This window comes from Lepidochelys kempii, chromosome 7 (assembly GCF_965140285.1).
Source record: "Lepidochelys kempii isolate rLepKem1 chromosome 7, rLepKem1.hap1, whole genome shotgun sequence".
NCBI lineage: Eukaryota > Metazoa > Chordata > Testudines > Cheloniidae > Lepidochelys > Lepidochelys kempii.
The window spans coordinates 19,592,364-19,604,235 of NC_136386.1; the positions used below are offsets into that span (position 1 = coordinate 19,592,364).

Sequence of the window (11,872 nt, forward strand, 5' to 3'; positions counted from 1 at the left end):
CTGTCCTGCTGGTAATAGCTTATCTAAAGTGATCATCAAGTTGGGCCATTTCCAGCACAAATCCAGGTTTTCTCACCCTCCGCCCCCACCCCCACACAAACTCACTCTCCTGTTGGTAATAGCCCATCCAAAGTGACCACTCTCTTCACAATGTGTATGATAATCAAGGTGGGCCATTTCCTGCACAAATCCAGGTTCTCTCACCCCCTCACCCCCCTCCAAAAACCACACACACAAACTCAATTTCCTGCTGGTAATAGCTTATCCAAAGTGACCACTCTCCCTACAATGTGCATGATAATCAAGGTGGGCCATTTCCAGCATAAATCCAGGTTTTCTCACCCCCCCACCCCCATACACACACAAACTCACTCTCCTGCTGGTAATAGCTCATCCAAAGTGACCACTCTCCCTACAATGTGCACGGTAATCAAGGTGGGTCATTTCCAGCACAGATCCAGGCTTTCTCACCTCCAGGCTTTCCCATCTGGAAATGACTCACCTTGATTATCATACACATTGTGAAGAGAGTGGTCACTTTGGATGGGCTATTACCAGCAGGAGAGTGAGTTTGTGTGGGGGGGGGGCGGAGGGTGAGAAAACCTGGATTTGTGCTGGAAATGGCCCAACTTGATGATCACTTTAGATAAGCTATTACCAGCAGGACAGTGGGGTGGGAGGGGGTATTGTTTCATGGTCTCTGTGTGTATATAATGTCTACTGCAGTTTCCATGGTATGCATCCGATGAAGTGAGCTGTAGCTCACGAAAGCTCATGCTCAAATAAATTGGTTAGTCTCTAAGGTGCCACAAGTACTCCTTTTCTTTTTGCAAAGACAGACTAACAGGGCTGTTACTCTGAAATCTATATATAGAGTGTGAATATAATGTAACTAAAATATGCTTCATGCAAAAGGTCTCTTGTAAGGTATCATTACAAAGCTTATAATCTACTGAGTGTGGTCATCCTATTTGTATAAATGTATCACTCTTGTATCTGAAACTAGAAATATGAAATATAACTCTGAGGGCCTACTGTAGTTATGCAAAGTGTGGGCCATTAATGGTGGTTTGGAATCTTGATGGTTCCCATCAATCAGGACAATTGACTGTGGATGGCTCTGTTTGCTTTCAGGCCTTCTTGTGAGTCAGGCTGGGAGGAATGAAGGCTTGGGGTCTCACAGGGCATGTGATCATGTCACCTGAACTGGAATCCATCTTTAACCTGGTGCTTTTCCACTGAGAAGGAGGGGTGGGAACCCAGAAGGACAAAGGATTCCTGCCTTATGCAAAAGATATATAAGTGGGTGGAACAGAACAAGGGGAGCAGCCATCCTGAGGAATCCCCTAGCTACCACCTGAGCTGGAACAAGGGCTGTACCAGGGGAAAGGATTGTGCCCAGACTAGGAAGGTGTCCAGCTCCAGTCTGTGAAAGAAACTTATTGAAACATCTCTAAGGGTGAGATTTTAGCTGTATTCAGTTTTTATTACTGTACTAGACTTAGACTGGTGTGTTTTATTTTGTTTTGCTTGGGAATTCACTTTGTTCTGTCTGTTACTACTTGGAACCACTTAAATCCTACTTTCTGTATTTAATAAAATCACTTTTTACTTATTAATTAACCCAGAGTATGTATTAATACTGGGGGGGGGGCAAACAGCTGTGCATATCTCTCTATCAGCATTATAGAGGGTGAACAATTTATGAGTTTACCCTGTATAAGCTTTATACAGGGTAAAACAGATTTATTTAGGTTTTGGACCCCATTGGGAGTTGGGCATCTGAGTGTTAAAGACAGGCAAACTTCTGTAAGCTGACTTCAGTTAAGCCTACAGCTGTTAGGGGACGTGGTTCAGACCTGGGTCTGGGTTTGTAGCAGGCTAGTGGGTCTGGCTCAAACCAGGCAGGGTGCTGGAGTCCTAAGCTGGCAGGGCAGGAAAGCAGGAGCAGAAGTAGTCTTCGTGCATCAGGTGGCAGCTCCCAGGGGGTTTCTGTGATCCAACCCGTCACACCCCCCCAAAGAAAAGTGAGCTACTGTAGACCCAGGCTGTAGCTTTAAGCCACTGCTCACATTGCAAGAGGGGCTACACACTGGCAGCTGTTCCCAGAAGCATTGTGCGTGAGGCAGTTCCAATGCCAGTGGGAGCACTGGGCAAGCATGAACCGGAGCTGTCCTTGCTGCTCCCCTCACCCTTTGCCAGCTCAGCTCTGTCCAGTCCTTTCTCACCCACCTTGCCCTTAGGCAGTCTGGCTGCACTTGGGGTGTGGGGCGGGGCTAGGCACAATCTAAGCCATGGTGCATGGTTGTTAAATGAGGTCGCAGTAGTGGGGATTTGGAGGAAGTAGATGACAGGATGACGAAAGATGGTTATGAAATTTACCACACTGGGCATGGAAATGCTGCACCTCATGTTGAACATGACTGAACTATAAAATCTACACTTGATTCCACAGAGGCTGTTCTATTGATGGCTCCTGTGTTGCTGGGGGCTCACTGTCATCTGCATTGTTATTGGTCATTTGGGTTTCTGACCTTCTCTTTTCTAGAACATTCTTTCTTAATATTATTTTCATGCTTCCTTCCCCACACTTTCCAACTAGTGAATGCAGATTCCCTGCTCCCAGCCCCAGCTCATGGGACAGAAGCCCCCCCAGGTCTCTGCTCCACTGCTTTCCTTCCTTGGGTGCTAAAGCCTAGAGTTTGCTCCCTAGCTCTCTTCCCTGGCTGATTGCAGCAACAGAGAGAAAAAATAGCATAGGGCCATTGTAACTGTAGGTAGTGTTTTTTGTCTTAAAAAACAACCACAAACTTCCCCAGGGCTAAATGTTCTGTCCCAGGTCAGGGCTGCAGATGATGATCTTGAATACAGACGAATCAGTGCTGTTCTGCTGCACGTTGAGGAGCTGGATGCAGAAAAGTTATGATAGGAGCCTCCCTAACCCTGGGAACATGACCGTCTATGGTATCTATAGGGTATCCACCACAGTACCAGCTCAGGGCTGTGCTCACCAGCAGGAACCTCCACCATGGACCTACACACTGGGAGGTTTGGAGTCTGGCCAGTGGATGAATAGCTAAATGGTTCTGTTATCCTGGGCCCATGTGTAGGAGATGCATCATGGTCCACATATGCTATTGCAGCCCCTAGAAAAGGAAAGTCAGGTGCTTTGTGACCAACCTCTGAACTGAGGGAGTGGAAGGAGGAGATTTGAGAGCCAGATCTTCAGCTGGTGCAAACTGGCACAAATGTCATTGACTTCAAGGGAGCTACAACACTTTACATCTCCAACTTGTGTGGTTCCCCTCTGCACAGCTCCTGTGCTCAGGAATGGCCATATCAGATGAGATGGTCTATTTAGTCCAGTATCCTGCCTTCCAACGGTGGTCAATAATGATGCTTCAGAGAATGGTGCAATTATGGGCAATAAACTGCTCATCAGAACAGAGAGTTCTTGGGGCACCCAGGACTGAGAGTTACCTTCTTACCCCCTGCCTCCAGCATGAGGGAGACTTAGTCGTGCTTGGCTGGGTGTCAGCTCCCTACCACCAGTAGCCTTTCCACCACTGACTCAAGCCTCTCCTCGGGGCTATGCCAGCCCAACTTGGCTCTGCAGGTTAATAGGTGCATCCCAGTCCCTGCGTCCTTTTGAATCATTCCCCTGCAATATCTGGCCTCTCGCAGAAATCCCAGATCCTCTGTCCCCACAGGTGCAGTGTACCCCAGTTTACCAGTTCTACCTTAAACTACCACTCCTGTAAACCACACAGCACTTGTGGGCACTTAAATAATCCTCCTTCTGTTTTATGATAAGTCCCAATTTAACTACAAATGGTTACGATACTCGAATGAACCATCACTGAGCCATTAACGCCTTGTGACTAATTTTTATTCCATTATCATCCGTGTGTACATCTCACAATGATTATGAATCTGGACAAGTCACGAGCTTTCTGTAGATCTTTTACTGTTTCTCTTTATGGAGAAATGTCCAGAGAGACTTATTTGGTGTAGTGAGTTTGTCAGGTCTAAGTTGACAGCTGTTTGCAAGGAACAGGGGACCCTTTGCCAAGGGAACTCTGTGTCACAGAGATTGCTTCCTAACTTCACTAGAGTGGATGGTTTATACTCTGAAGCATGAGGATTTACATCCCTTATACAATTTTCACCTGTCTAGCTACCTCAAGGACCAGGATTTGGCCCTCAGTAAAAGTGGCAGAATTTTAAAAGAATCAGATCATTCAAATACATAGAAGAAAACACAACAATGGGAATACAAAGGGCTAGATTTACACCAGCTGAGGATCTATAGTCTAAAGACACGGTTGGAAGTCAGGATACTGACCACAGACTCCCATTGACTTCTATGGGCTTTGGATCAGGCCGGTGGTTGCGTAAACTTACACCTAAGCTATACATTATTAGATGTTTGTTGCTCTTCAACAAGCACCTCTCTGAAATAACTGAAGGCTCTTAAAACCCTAAATCGGCATTCTGCAGACTTCTGAAAAGCTCTAACGCTTTCTGAAAATCACTTGCCCTGTGAATTTAGTCTGTGCTAGAGTCTCTGCTGTTTTTGATGGGGTTTCTTTATTATTTATGATAAGAAGTATAACTGCTCAGTTACAGTAAAGTAGCCTGATGATACTTGAATCTAATTTCTTTGCAATATTGACCCTGTAGATCTTGGGTCATGTTGTTTGTTATACTGCAAACAATGTTGACAGATTCTTAGATTAGAGATGACAGCAGCTTTATAAAGCTGTGAATCTGTTTTGCTTATAAGGCATCTTTTTATTGCTGCTCAGACTTCTTTAAGGAAAAGGATTTTGATCCCAATAAAAAGAAAAATGCTAATTTTAAGAGAAGTTCTTTACAAAAAACTGTTTAAATAGCTTAAATCCAGAGAAACTCCATGGAATGAAGTTACTCCAGATTTATACTTGTGTCTATGAAATGGGATTTGACTCAGATTTTCACTGCTGTAACTAAGATCAGACATGACTGCATATGTTGTATCTCATTCATTCCTGAAGATAACTTTAGATAGTGAGCCGAAATTCAACCGGTGACCGCAATCCCTCATGGAAGAGTCCTTGGATGAAATTCTGGCTCCATTTGAAATTCCTAGAGAATTTAAGAGACAGTTATAATCTCTCTGTAGGTTTTTTGATCTATCATTTAGAGTTGAATAGAAAATTCTGCAAAAAAGCTACAGAAAAGTTAACTTTTTTATTATATTCAATGGGCATTATGGTAATTTCTATAGAAAGCTATTGGCTTCATCCATATTCAATTCTATAGGATTTTTCCATTAGTGATTCACATGCCAAATGCTGCCTTTTCTCTCCCAGATGCAAGGCTCAAAAGACAGTTAAACTGGTACAATTGTGCTACAAAGTCAAGGGCCAGCCCACATACCAGGGATTCCTGATCCCCAATATACACCTCAGATGATGCTCCACGTGGGCTCCATTCACAAATTAGTTGGAGTAGCAACAAATACAATTTTGTAAGGCCAGATCAGGACCAGGAGACCTGTGCACATGTCTGATATGGACTTAAGTCCAGTGTATTGTAAGAATGTCCAAAATACCTTCTGATCCTGGTTTCAGTATAGCACCCTGGAGAACAGTTAAATGCTAGTGGCACATGCAGGAAAGGGGCAACAGCATCCATGCAGATCTGGTGGCTGGTTTCTGTCAGCAACTGCTACAGAAGAAAAACAACTTTATTATTAAACTCTTTGATAACAGTAAAGAAAAGAATATACAAGGCTCAGTCTGTGTTTGTGACAATGTGTTAATAAATGGGAATTCAGAAGAATGTTAATTTCACTTGGTTCCATCCCTTCCTTTGAAAAACTCAAATTAATAACTTGGAGTCAAAGCCTGAAAACCAGTACGCCTGTGAGTAATCCTTACTCATATGAATAACCCCACTGAGGTCAACAGGACCACTACACTCAGGAAAGATTACTCACATGAATAACAATTTTGGAAGACCTAGCCCTTTATTTGCACCCTACTGGGACTTAATTAGCTGTGTGTGTTTTAGAGTCAATTGTTAATCTTCCTGTGTCTATTTGCTGGTGGTAGGGGTCAGACGAAAAACCTTAGAAAAAGATATATTCTCTCCCCCACCGCCAAATTCCTTTCTGTCTTACCTCTTTACAAAGAAGTCAGGTTCTACTAGTGATGCTTTAATTTATATTTTTCTCTGAGACGTCTTTATGTTCTTGTACTTAATTTTTAATACAGTCCATTTTTAACTTTCCAAGTTTGGCTATCTGGTATATATGTTGACTACGTATGTGGAAATAGTTTAAAATAGATTATTTAGAGGGGAATTATTACAAGTTATAAATAAATAAGTTCTTTATGTAGCATTTTGATAGCCATTGCTACGCCTTATAAATTCTAGCATATTGTTTATGAACAGCGTCTCTAAGAAAAGATGGAATTAGAAGTTAAATAGAGTTTTTGTAGCCACTCAGGATATTGTGGCAGATTCTCAGCTGGTATAAATCTAGCCCTGTGTGTTCCTTTCCCACCCCCATGGTTTTGTTTCCTTAGCATGGTAAATTGCCTTTATTCTGCACTGCTTGCTTAATATAAGGCATAGGAGCTTCTCAGGTTAAGGAGGGAAAAAAAAAATAAAAGCAGCTCCTTTCTGTGCTGCATAAGATCCAGTATAATCCCCTTAGGGGATGAAATATAGCAGCATTTGGAGTCCAGGGCTAATATGAGGGGGTTGGCAAACAACTGTCAGTTTTAAAGTGCGTCCAAAACTCAGATCTCTGACATCAATGAAAAAAAAAGAAAAAGCTACCTCAACTAAATTAGCTCAAAGCTATTTGCATAATGGGTCCAGAGGCGGCACAATATAAGTAGGAAGGCGCTAGCCATGCAAAGAGAACTTCACACCCATTCGATTGGATACTGCAAGTGTCTGTAGTAAAGAAGGAAAACTCTGAAGCTCAGATGTGCAAATACTTCTAAAGAAGGAATGAACTGAAGAGCCTCTTGGGAGAAAGATCAATCAAAACCACAAAACACAATCCAGGTAATTTATAAATTTTTAAGCTGCCTACTTTAACTTTTCTTTTTGAGATTGTACTGGCCAGCATAGCATTCCTCAGCATGCTACTGTTAGAGTCACTCTTCAAGGATTTTGTCAGAGGGTAATAGAAGCCTGCCATTAAGAGAGGTAACACCTGTTTTCTGTTTTGAAACGGATGTATTGTCTTGTAAAACTTTTAGTAGAGTGTGTATTCCTTCCACTGAACAAGTCTGCTAGGGATGTTATTTAGCTAAAAGGAACGTGTAGTGACATAGGTTTCAGAAATCAACTTCCCTGCTTGGTAAATAAAGGCTCAGAACGTAGATGAAATGTGCTAGGTGCTTCAGGAATTCCAGAGACCGATCAGAACAAATGTAGATACTATTTTTATGCATGTGGGTTGTAAAATGTGATATTATTCTTTATTACTTGACTTGACCAAAAAGTGGTAGGTGCTATCCACACGCAGACGACAATCCCTGACCTAATAGTGCCCAAATATATTGTATGTATCGCTCTCTCACACACTCACCCTATTTTGAGTGCGTGCTCACGAGAAGCAAACAACTCAGTTGCTTATTTAAAGTTGATTTCTAACTAAAGGTGGAACAGAAACAGTGCTGCAAACCCTGGGATTATTTTAAAGCAGTCCTTTAGTTTCAGAGAGGGAGTTATTTAATGAAAGCAGTCCCTGGGGCAGGTATACATGCATGTGTAAAATACAAAACAACAGGCTAACAGTTTCAAAAGGGAAGACTATTCTAGTCTGATAAAAAAAAATTAAAATGCTAAATTTATATGACATTTAAAACCCAAATAGCTGTTCTGTACAGAACGTAAACTTGCCCTCAACATTACCTACAAAGAATTTACAAATTCTTTGGAGCACTTCAAAACAAAGTGAGAGAGCGGTCAGAAAATTTAAAAAGGGACAGGAAATCATTTCCATGAGAAACTCCAGTCTCTGTGGCAGCACAGAGCGCTTGAGTGCTTTCTACTTTCCCAGGCTGCTTCCTGAGTTACCGGGAACGTTGTAATTGTTGTTGGTTTTGTTCCATTGCCCTCCCTTGTCCTTTACTTTTCCATGAAAGTTGCAGGAACTTCTCTCCCACAATGACATCCGTCCAGCTGCTGCTGCTCTCCCTAACTTTCTCCAGTGTCTGTGTCAGTCTGGGGCAGCCCATTCCAGAAGCAAACGAGAACGGAGATAGAAGCCATTTGGATGACATCCTGCAAAGGGCAGAAAGCATCATCCTTCGGTCTATCCTCAAGACAGCAGAAGAGGGGGAAGAGACTAATAAAGGTAGACGTGACATTGGTGCTTTTAGCATGTTACTTAGATGGAGATCTTTAATTTCATTGTGCTTAATTTCTGGGGTCTGTTTTTCTTTCCTGTAAATAATAAATAAAAGGGGGAAAGAGTTACGCCAGGTGTGACACAAAGAGAAATCAGGAAACGATGTTTTCTTCCCTAGGGAGCTTTACTAGCTTTTACCTGGGAACTGCTGCACCAGATCAGACTAATGCTCCACCTAGTCTGGCATCCTGTAGAAGATGCTTCAGAGGAGGATGGTAGAATCACTATGATGAAATAACCTGCCTGTAGAGAAGGTTCCTGCAGGGGCAGCTCTAAAGTTAAACCAGGGCAAGCGTACTCTCAGCTACTCCCTGTTAGCCTCCTTGCCATCTGGCCGTCAGCTGCTCCTTACCACTCACACTCCCCGTGTCTGACAGCAAGGGGTCAAATTTCCATGCAGTGCCCAGGCTGCCTCTGGCAACATCTCACAAATCCTCTGCTCCCAGCAGCCACAGCAGCCGAAGCTGGCCCTGATGGGGAGCTTGTGCAAGAAAAGGTGCAGGTAGCTGGAGATCTTGCTGCCAGAAGCAAAGGGAGAAGAGAGCTGGCCCTAGAAAGCCCACCCCCACCCTTCCTAGAAACTTACATGTTTTTTTTTTAAATGAAAGATTCTCAGGTAGTCACATGAATCCAGGAGCTGGGGCTTTAAGAAAAGGTACAAATATTGCAAGACATGCAATAAAATCATAAGAACTGGCTGCACTGAGTCCCCGAACTTTCAAGATGTCCTTTACTCCCCTGCCTCTACCTGCCACTCAGCCCTATCACTTTCCCTGGCATGCAGCTCCTGCCCAGTACCCGCCTCTGCTGGCACTGCAACTCAGCTCCTCCCCCATGCACGTATCCTGCAGCCCCTGGCCCGACTCTACAGCTTCCCCTTTCCCCAAACATCTATGGAGCAATGCACTAGAATAGCATACTGGGTCCTATCACTGGATTCCCTTCCAATTCTTTTCCAGACTGGACTTTTTTCCTTCAAACCATCCTTGCTGAAATGATCATACACCAGTCTGCACTTGGCTACCCCATTAGGAGTAACCGCATTCCAGTCTACAGAGTTGCTCTAGGTTTACAGTGGTGTGACGGGGAGTGGAATATAACCCGATGCTCCCTCCAGAGCCATAATAAATATACCCCAGGGAGCTCATAGTTCAGCTTCCAGATGATAACAATAATCACGGAAGTTCATTAACGCTGGTCATTTCCTTGGACAGAAACAAGCGCTCCTCAGCCAGACTGGTTTTCCAAAAGACAACACCCTGGGAAGAGATTCCCCAGTGACCTAGAGAAGAGGCAGCACCCTGGGAAAAGGGAAGATGACGAAGAAGTGTCTTATGGAGAAACTCAGAAGAGACAACATCCAGGGAAAAGGGAGGAAGACGACGACCTTGACAGTGACATGGAGCTGCAGAAGAGGCAGCATCCTGGCAGGAGGTCACTGTGGGACCAGTATGTTGATATCCCTCACACCCAACTGGCCTATCTGAATGAACTATCCAAAAGGCAACACCCGGGCAAGAGGTCTCTGATTTACAACAAGCGTCAGCACCCTGGCAAGAGGAGCTGGGATGACGGGCTGGATCTGGGCAACCAAGACCTGGAGAAACGCCAGCACCCTGGAAGAAGATACATGGATTCTGAAAGCCCAGATTATGATGCCCCCTGTGACCGCCCAGATTCCTTCAACTGTAGCAGCTTCTTGCTCGAGTTACTAGATAATGTCAACAAGGGCAGAGTAGAAGAGAAGCGGCAGCATCCTGGGAGGAGGTTTGCTTGGGAAAGTGAGACGGGGGCAGAGGAGTGAGAAAGGGCGATTGCATTGGCCATCATTTACATTTGATTCAGAGTGATCTGCCAGACTACTTAAAGTTCTGTTCATCCCCCCCACCCCCAGACTCTCTGCTGCTGACCTGCCATACGAGTAACTCCTTAGAAATAAAGCTAAAGTCCTCGAGGATTAAAGCCCTGATTCAGCCAGGTACTTAGGCATGTACATGGTCCCACTGAAGTCAATGCACTACTCACACATTTAAAGTTAAGGATGTGCTTAAATACCTTGCTGACGCAGGGGCAACGGGCCTAATCCTGCCAAGTGCTGAGTGCCTTCAACTCCCACCATCATGGAAATTGGGGGTGCTCAGTATCTTACAGGATCAGGCTCTAAGATGACCCCTTTATGTGCACCCACCAATTGTATCCCCTGAGGACTAGAACGGCCCCATTATATGCGTTCAGGATACTAGATGGTGAAGCAGAATAACTACATGGCTCTTATGTAAGTGAAAACAAGTTAATTTATAGAGAGGGAGAGAAAAAACATATGAAGTGATTTCAAAATGAAATTTAACAGGGTGTTACTTTTAAATGATACATTAGTGAAACATGTACGCTTATGCACTTCAGCCTATTCTGATAATAAACATTAATTCCTGGGCAGAGAGAGGCACTATGCACGAATGTAACAGATTGGCTGTTTAGCTTTACACCTTGCGTTCAAACAATTGACTCAAAACCAAACAATATTTCATTTAGGAAACTACAGAACAAGGACATTTAATGTGTCATAACAATTCAACAAGTTGAGAAGATCCCTGTGTGTGACTACATAGTAGGGTCCCCTAATCAATACAGCTACATTTCAGTCATTTGATTTGAAACCGATGTGTTCTCTTTATTAGATAGCAACATTTTGAATTGCAACAAGCAGGCATTTTCTCGATAGGAGAATTTTTGTTGTTTTCTTCTAATTAAGTTTCTCCCCTTCCCCCTAAAAAATGTTTTCAGTGGTTTACAGATTCTGCAAGGTGTTTATTTGGCATGAACAATTCAATAAATATCAATAGTCAATCCCATCGTAACTTCGGATGTCCTTTATGGTTGTGCAAATGCAATTCAATAACGTGAAAAATATCAAGTCCTCTTGAGTTTAATATGAAAAGTTATTTTTATAGGGAACATCATCTTGTGTCCTGGTGGTTACTACATGTTTGTATATAGAACTATTTTACTATTGAAGTGGAAGCTTGATTTGTACAAAAGATAGTCGAGTCCCTTTTGAAACCTTCTACTTGTGTATTATAATAAACTTATGCACCTGGAATAAACCTACAAGCATCCTTGTTACACAGCTGCACAATGAACTTTGGTTATTTAAGTCTGAGCCTTGTACACAAAAGGATGCTCTAGTCTGAGTCAGACTGGTCCTACATAACGTACAAAAGAAATAAAATTTCTTCTGTACATGTACAAGTTGAACCTTGAAACTTGGGTCAACCTGTGCAGCATGGGTAGGTGTCTATATGTAGATACCCATTCATGCCAGTGACAAGAGATGGAATAATTCACCAGTTCTTTAATGCTTGGACAACACTTAATGCTCTGTGCTTAGTAACCAGTTACACAGGTGTAAGTGAGATTGGAATCTGACCTGGTTACTGCAACTGCATGAACAGA

The 11,872-nt window shown here is 43.2% G+C and overlaps 1 protein-coding gene across 1 annotated transcript; it reads left to right on the top strand.

The window, feature by feature from the left end:
* The first annotated feature begins 6,934 nt into the window (after window positions 1-6,934).
* TRH (thyrotropin releasing hormone) lies at window positions 6,935-11,532 on the top strand. The gene is made up of 3 exons (XM_073354819.2): window positions 6,935-7,065; window positions 8,154-8,365; window positions 9,634-11,532. Exons 2-3 carry the CDS (start codon window positions 8,176-8,178, stop codon window positions 10,221-10,223), a joined length of 780 nt encoding a protein of 259 aa, XP_073210920.1. The 5' UTR covers window positions 6,935-7,065; window positions 8,154-8,175; the 3' UTR covers window positions 10,224-11,532.
* Window positions 11,533-11,872: the final 340 nt, after the last annotated feature.

Coding starts and splice junctions, on each gene's coding strand:
- TRH (XM_073354819.2), top strand. CDS start 8,176: ATGACATCCGTCCAGCTGCTGCTGCTCTCCCTAACTTTCTCCAGTGTC. Junction 8,366..9,633: donor GGGGGAAGAGACTAATAAAG/GTAGACGTGACA, acceptor TTCCTTGGACAG/AAACAAGCGCTCCTCAGCCA.